At 47.5% G+C, this 8,278-nt stretch overlaps 1 protein-coding gene across 1 annotated transcript; it reads right to left on the reverse strand.

Moving 5' to 3' along the window:
• Window positions 1–328: 328 nt before the first annotated feature.
• LOC133378887 (zinc finger protein 418-like) lies at window positions 329–2,501 on the reverse strand. Its single transcript, XM_061613501.1, has 2 exons — window positions 2,267–2,501; window positions 329–858 (listed from the first exon to the last, which is right to left on the reverse strand). Exons 1-2 carry the CDS (start codon window positions 2,499–2,501, stop codon window positions 329–331), a joined length of 765 nt encoding a protein of 254 aa, XP_061469485.1.
• Window positions 2,502–8,278: the final 5,777 nt, after the last annotated feature.

Here is an 8,278-nt window from a genome sequence, read left to right on the forward strand (position 1 = left end):
TCACTATCACAAAGGAAGAAAAAGGCAGCAAAAGTGGATGGCATCCAAAACAATGGAAGGGGGGGGGGAAGCCCCAAGATGCCGGTGAAGAAGAATTGCTTATTGAAGGATTCCAAATGGATTTATTAAAAAGAGGAATAGAGCCCAACGCGTTTCGGCCACATAGGGATTGGCCTTCGTCAGGGGCGAATATAAAGTGTGTCTCTGGAATCGTATTGTAGGCAAAGTATACAATTAGTACAAATAGTCTTTATGCCGAAGGTGCTGGAGATTTTGTTAAGGGCTTTTTGTCATAACAGAAGCTGATAAACTTTGAAGGCACAGCTGTTTATCTCACCAAGGGGGAAAGGGCCCCCCTTGCTGGATATGGGTGAACAAACTTTTCGCCATTCTGACGGAAGCTCTTTCCACGCTCCAAGCACTTATGAGGTTTGTCCCCTGTGTGAGTTCTTTGATGCAATCTAAGGTAGTGATGACAACTGAAGCTTTTTCCACACTCCAAACATTCATAAAGCTTGTCCCCTGTACGAGTTCTTTGATGTGTCTTAAGGGAACTTTGATGTGCAATAAGGTGGTGACGATGAGTGAAGCTCTTTCCACACTCCAGGCATTTACAAGGTTTCCCTTCTGTATGTCTCTTCTGATGTTTTGTTAGACTATATCTATGGCTGAAACTTTCTCCACCCTCAGAGGATATATACGTTTTCCCCCCACTGGATTCACACCCCGGATTCTGTGTTTGTATCCCCTCTTGTCTCTTTGCTCCATGCTGGTCTTTCCACTCATCTTTCTGCTGCTTAACTCCTTCTGGTGACTCTTCTGATAGTTCCCCCTGAGCTGTGAACTCAGAGCCATCTCCTGACGGAATAAAAAGGAAAGCGCTGTGGAGAAATGCTGTTTACATATCTCTGTTTATGATTTGTAGTTTGACAAAATATTTCTGGGACTTTGTTGATGCCAGAGTGTCAAACATTTGTAATGTTACTATGTTGTTGTTGTTGTTATGTGCCTTCAAGTCGACTATGACTTATGGTGACCCTATGAATCTGTGACCTCCAAGAGCATCTGTCGTGAACCACCCTGTTCAGATCTTGTAAGTTCAGGTGTGTGGCTTCCTTGATGGAATCAATCCATCTTTTGTTTGGCCTTCCTCTTTTTCTACTCCCCTTTGTTTTTCCAGGCATTATGGTCTTTTCTAGTGAATTAGGTCTTCCTATTGTGTGTCCAAAGTATGATAAGCTCAGTTTCATCATTTTAGCTTCTAGTGACAGTTCTGGTTTAATTTGTTCTAACACCCAATTATTTGTCTTTTTTGCAGTCCATGGTATGCGCAGAGCTCTCCTCCAACACTGTTACAGAATTGTTTTAGCAATAGCTGCTTAGTGACAGGTTTTGAAAAGAGACAATCGCTTTCAATATTTATAGATGGTTAACTGCCAGATGGAAGTCAAACACAGCAAGCTTGGGGGAGGAGGAAGATGGGACCCAGCAAGAGGGCAAAGTTGGGATCCACAGGGCAGGATTACATCCTCAAATACGGGGAGTCTGCTGGAGGCAAGTTACCTAGAAGGGGTTCCACACTTTATTCCAACATTCCCCTCCTACCTACCTATCACCCCAAAATGTGCACCTTGATTTTGGAGCTCCCTCCATGCAGTCGCCCTCTAACATCTTTGCAAGCCAAGAGAGACTCATGTGGTCACTTGCTGCATTTCACATGAGAGGAAAGTCTCTATTTTGCAATCTTTCCTTGGAGGCTGCTCCCAGAAGATGATGCTCCTGCGCAGGGATGCAGAGAGCCACCAGCTAAAGGATTGTCTCGCCTCTAGGCTGATTGGAACCATGAGGAAATGGTGTTCTGCTATCTCCTTTTGGAATGGTAGTAAGTACCCTTCTCTTATGATGTTCTGGATCCATCGATCCACGTTGGTAGACTCCCAGTGGCTTATGAAGTGTTGGAGTCTTCTCCCTACTGGGAAGGGGGCCTGGTCATGCCTGCTAGCGCTGATATGGCTGCCTCCTGCCCTCCTTGGCATTGCCTGAGTGCCTGACCTTGGGGAAGGCTTGTTGGCTCCACTGCCACTGACACAGGATGAAGGACTCTCCCCTCTATGGGGATCAAAAACGTCTGCCCTCACTGACACTGGCCAATCCCAGAAAGGTCCGAAAGGAACTGGAAATGCTCTTGATTCTCATCGTCCTCCTTATTGTGCCCCTCTAGGAGGCCTTTAGCTTGTCTCTGGTTTCCACCAGGAAGTCCTCTAACCCCTCTGCAGAAAGATTGCCCCCTTTGAAAGGTCGCTTGCTAGGCTGGTTTTGGCCTCAACATCTGCAGTCCAGTATTTCCACCAGAGTAGCCTGTGCCCTGCTACATCTGCAGCTGTGGCCATGATGGAGAACTGCAGTGCATCAGCCGAGGCATCTGCCGTGTAGGCTGAGGCCTTTGCTAGCTTGCATAGCCTGTGAAGCAGATGGGTGGCCTCAGGTGGCACTTCCTGCATCTGGGCCTGTGCCCAGAGGAATGCTCTTGCCATGAAAGAGTGGATGCCCTGATGGCTGGTGCTGAGGCCTCATGGGACCTACGTAGCAGGGTCTGTGCCTTTCTGTCCCTAGGGTTGTTGGGGATGTTCTCCCCATCCCGGATCACTATGGCATCATGTGAGAGGAATGCATCTGCAGCATACACAAGGGAGCCCTCAGAAAACCCAAATCTCCTCTTCACAAGGATATAGAGCCAATGTGGTATAGTGGTGACAGTGTTGGAATAGGACCTGGGAGACCAGGGTTCATATCCCCATTCAGCCATGAAGCACACTGGGTGACCTTGGGCCAGTCACTGCCTCTCAGCTTAACCTACCTCACAGGGTTGTTGTGGGGATTAAATTAGGAAGGGGAGAACCATGTACGCCCCTTTGAGCTCTTTGGAGGAAAAGTGGAATATAAATGCAGTAATTAATTAATTCATCATAGGTGCTTCACTAGTGAACATGAAGACTGGGAGACTCCTGGGGTCTCCCACTCATTCAAAATGGTGGCTTTGAAGTCCTCAGGGAAGGGTCTCTTGCGTGGTTTGCAATTATGAAAAATTGCGGATGCTTCCCAAGCCCTGGGCTGTTCCTGCACTGCCTCCCGTTGGGCAGGAGTTGAGAGGTCAATTTGTCTTGCATTCTTTCCTGATGAGGGGTTTAATGTCTGGAGAAGAGCCTGGAGGAGCCCATCTCATCCTCTCCTCCTCCCCATGAATGGACAATTCCCCATCTTCCTTATCAGATGCAATGAGGGAGGGAGGGCTCATGATGCTCCCTGCCTCCCTAATGGATGGGGCAGCCCTCTCCTGGTCCTCGATGGAGGCTCTCCTGGCTGGCGGGGGGTGGGGGTGGACTGCCTCTCCATAGAACCTGCCTCTGTCCCTTTTTTCCTTGGAAGGGGTGGAGAGGTGCTGCCTTTTCTCCCTCCTGTGCCCCACATCTCCTCTGCCAGCCTGATCGGTTCTATGGGCAATGAGGAGGGGGAGACATCTTGCACTTCTGCCTCCTTCCAAGATGGTGGCCATGCCTGCTGCCACAACTCCACTTGACAGTCCCCAAAACCTGGCCTGTGGCCTGGGAATTTCCCACCAGGAGCGCCTGCTATTGGGACCTGGCCAACTGTGCGACAGTGGATAGGCCTTGAGAACTAGGCCTTCCCACCAGCTGAATCCTGGGCATGAAGCCCTGGCCTTCTAAACGGGGCATGGGGGAAGGGAAGGCCCAGCCAATCCACTCCCTCCTCTCTCCCTGCTTACTGGTGTGCCCTTCGTGGTTCCTCTTATCCTAGCTAGGAACCCCTAAGTCTTTGCAGCCATGGGGTCTGCACTGGATGAGGCTGGGCTCCTGGGCCTACCTGCATGGGCATCGCAGAGCCTTGATGAGCATTGGAGGAGTCGGCCAATAGTGTTAGAGAACTCTTGGCTGCTGCTTCTCGCTCTGCTACCAAGCTCTCCCTTCCCCCTCTTCTCTCCCTCGGTAAGTGCTGCTGCTGCCGCCCTGGTGCAGGGATATACAATCCCTAGTGGGATGCCTGGGCATTGGAGGGGGAGGAAGGGGGCACTTCTTCACACATGTGATGGCCAGGGCTGAGAGGCAGGTACAGGGGGTACTGAGGTGCTGGGCCAGCCACCACCAGGGAGTCCAGATTCTGAGTTTTCTTTAAAAAAAAAATCACTTAAGTCTGTAGCCTGCCTAGAAAGTTAGGGGGGAAATGTGCAGGTACCTTTCTGAGCGATTTCTGCCAGATGAGCCAGCCTGGCTGCTCCCACCTTTCAGTGGTTTTAGCCCATGAGTAAAGTAAAAGCTGTGATTGATGAGACTATAAGAATCCCCGGTGGTCCTAAATATCTGCTGTTCTCCACTTATCTTTAGTGTACATTCCCTGTTTCTGTCTTAGTTTGTAGTCCTTGGAATCTCCGTAGTTTGCTCTTGCTTCCCCCAAGCAACCAGGATACATCTTTCCTGTGGAACATCAAGATCTCCTTAAAAAATATTTTCTGTGAATACTACTACATAGTAACTGTGAGTCCATGTTGAAAACCTTGCAAAAAGGCTCAGGCATGTCTCCTGCTGTGCAGGACCTAAAAATCAGCACTCATTAAGAATTCACTTGGCAACCAAGAGGTCTTTAAAAGTTGTGCAAGGGGAAGGGAGAATTCCACCTTGTGGTTTTTCCCATTACAGCATTGCAAGGCCACCTGCACTTGGCTGACTTTCTCTTCTCTTAATGATACAGGATCAGTCTCAGGCCATGGACCTGGCAACCCTAACTAGGGCCCACCTCCGTAACATCACTAGGGCCCATCCCCATGACATCACTAGGGCCCGCCCCTGAAATCTCCGGTTTTGGGATGCTTCTAACCTGGCAACCCTACTTTTGAGAAAGAGAAAGTGCCTTTGCTGGAGAGGCTGTTTTACGAGGAGGTGGAGGAGGGCGCTGGGGGCAGCGGCGGCGGCGGTAGCAGCAGCAGCAGCAAACCTCGGCAGTGTCACTGGTGTACTTTGGAAGGTTTTCATGGAGAAGCTGCATCTGAATCCTTTAACATCACATGTGTGAAGAAGTGCCCCCTTCCTCCCCCTCCAATGCCCAGGCATCCCACTAGGGATTGTATATCCCTGCACCAGGGCGGCAGCAGCAGCACTTACCGAGGGAGAGAAGAGGCGGAAGGGAGAGCTTGGTAGCAGAGCGAGAAGCAGCAGCCAAGAGTTCTCTAACACTATTGGCCGACTCCTCCAATGCTCATCAAGGCTCTGTGATGCCCATGCAGGTAGGCCCAGGAGCCCAGCCTCATCCAGTGCAGACCCCATGGCTGCAAAGACTTAGGGGTTCCTAGCTAGGATAAGAGGAACCACGAAGGGCACACCAGTAAGCAGGGAGAGAGGAGGGAGTGGATTGGCTGGGCCTTCCCTTCCCCCATGCCCCATTTAGAAGGCCAGGGCTTCATGCCCAGGATTCAGCTGGTGGGAAGGCCTAGTTTTCAAGGCCTATCCACTGGTGCACAGTTGGCCAGGTCCCAATAGCAGGCGCTACTGGTGGGAAATTCCCAGGCCACAGGCCAGGTTTTGGGGACTGTCAAGTGGAGTTGTGGCAGCAGGCATGGCCACCATCTTGGAAGGAGGCAGAAGTGCAAAATGTCTCCCCCTCCACATTGCAAACATATGTTGGATAATGGAACGGACCAAAGAATTTCAGAAGAATATCACTCTGTGCTTTGTAGACTACAGCAAAGCCTTTGACTGTGTAGATCAGTGGTTCTCAAACTTTTTTGGTTTGTGGCGCATTGTAAAACATATAAAAATGTTCTGGCACACTTTGTGTACAAAATTAAAAATATATTAATATATTTTAAACTATGAATAAAAATAACAAACTATAGAAAACTGTTACTTACCCTATACAAATGGGTTTCTTCACATTTTAAAAATATACTTTCATAATATTTGAGGCACACCTAGCCACCTCTTAGGGCGCACCAGTGTGCCTGGGTGCACCGTTTGAGAATCACTGGTGTAGATTATGAAAAACTATGGAATGCTTTAAAAGAAATGGGGGTGCCACAGCATCTGATTGTCCTGATACGCAACCTATACTCTGGACAAGAGGCTACTGTTAGGACAGAATATGGAGAAACTGATTGGTTCCCAATCAGAAAGGGTGTGAGACAGGGGTATATTTTATCACCCTATTTGTTTAACCTATATGCAGAACATATTATACTGAAAGTGGGATTGGAACAAGATGAAGGTGTGAAAATTGGAAGGAGAAATATCAATAATTTAAGATATGCAGACGATACCATGCTACTTGCAGAAACCTCTAATGATTTGAAACGCTAATGAAAGTTGAAAAGGAAAGCACAAAAGCAAGACTACAGTTCAACGTCAAAAAGACCAAAGTAATGACAACAGAAGATTTATGTAACTTTAAATTTGACAATGAGGACATTTAACTTAAGGATTATCAATGTCTTGGCACAGTTATTAACCAAAATGGAGACAATAGTCAAGAAATCAGTAGAAGGCTAGGACTGGGGAGGGCAGCTGTGAGAGAACTAGAAAAGGTCCTCAAATGCAAAGATGTATCACTGAACACCAAAGTCAGGATCATTCAGACCATGGTATTTCCGATCTCTATGTATGGATGTGAAAGTTGGACAGTGAAAAAGGCGGATAAGAGAAAAATCAACTTATTTGAAATGTGGTGCTGGAGAAGAGCTCTGCGCATACCATGGACTGCAAAAAAGACAAATAATTGGGTGTTAGAACAAATTAAACCAGAACTGTCACTAGAAGCTAAAATGATGAAACTGAGCTTATCATACTTTGGACACATAATAGGAAGACCTAATTCACTAGAAAAGACCATAATGCCTGGAAAAACAAAGGGGAGTAGAAAAAGAGGAAGGCCAAACAAAAGATGGATTGATTCCATCAAGGAAGCCACACACCTGAACTTACAAGATCTGAACAGGGTGGTTCACGACAGATGCTCTTGGAGGTCACAGATTCATAGGGTCACCATAAGTCATAGTCGACTTGAAGGCACATAACAACAACAACAACATAGTAACATTACAAATGTTTGACACTCTGGCATCAACAAAGTCCCAGAAATATTTTGTCAAACTACAAATCATAAACAGAGATATGTAAACAGCATTTCTCCACAGCGCTTTCCTTTTTATTCCGTCAGGAGATGGCTCTGAGTTCACAGCTCAGGGGGAACTATCAGAAGAGTCACCAGAAGGAGTTAAGCAGCAGAAAGATGAGTGGAAAGACCAGCATGGAGCAAAGAGACAAGAGGGGATACAAACACAGAATCCGGGGTGTGAATCCAGTGGGGGGAAAACGTATATATCCTCTGAGGGTGGAGAAAGTTTCAGCCATAGATATAGTCTAACAAAACATCAGAAGAGACATACAGAAGGGAAACCTTGTAAATGCCTGGAGTGTGGAAAGAGCTTCACTCATCGTCACCACCTTATTGCACATCAAAGTTCCCTTAAGACACATCAAAGAACTCGTACAGGGGACAAGCTTTATGAATGTTTGGAGTGTGGAAAAAGCTTCAGTTGTCATCACTACCTTAGATTGCATCAAAGAACTCACACAGGGGACAAACCTCATAAGTGCTTGGAGCGTGGAAAGAGCTTCCGTCAGAATGGCGAAAAGTTTGTTCACCCATATCCAGCAAGGGGGGCCCTTTCCCCCTTGGTGAGATAAACAGCTGTGCCTTCAAAGTTTATCAGCTTCTGTTATGACAAAAAGCCCTTAACAAAATCTCCAGCACCTTCGGCATAAAGACTATTTGTACTAATTGTATACTTTGCCTACAATACGATTCCAGAGACACACTTTATATTCGCCCCTGACGAAGGCCAATCCCTATGTGGCCGAAACGCGTTGGGCTCTATTCCTCTTTTTAATAAATCCATTTGGAATCCTTCAATAAGCAATTCTTCTTCACCGGCATCTTGGGGCTTCCCCCCCCCCTTCCATTGTTTTGGATGCCATCCACTTTTGCTGCCTTTTTCTTCCTTTGTGATAGTGACAGCCACAGCCACAACCCCTCCTCCTCCCCCTTTTTGCTGCTGGGTTCACCATGAAATCCTTGTTAATGCCTTCTCCAACAACAGACATCCCTAGGAGCCAATAAGCATGAAAGGGGAAGGTGTTAGCTACTGAAGAGAGGCTTCTCAGTGGCTGACTCACCTCCTTTCACTCTGATTGGCTCCAATCAGTAAGAAGGG

The sequence above is a fragment of the Rhineura floridana genome, chromosome 3 (genome assembly GCF_030035675.1).
Source record: "Rhineura floridana isolate rRhiFlo1 chromosome 3, rRhiFlo1.hap2, whole genome shotgun sequence".
Lineage (NCBI taxonomy): Eukaryota > Metazoa > Chordata > Lepidosauria > Squamata > Rhineuridae > Rhineura > Rhineura floridana.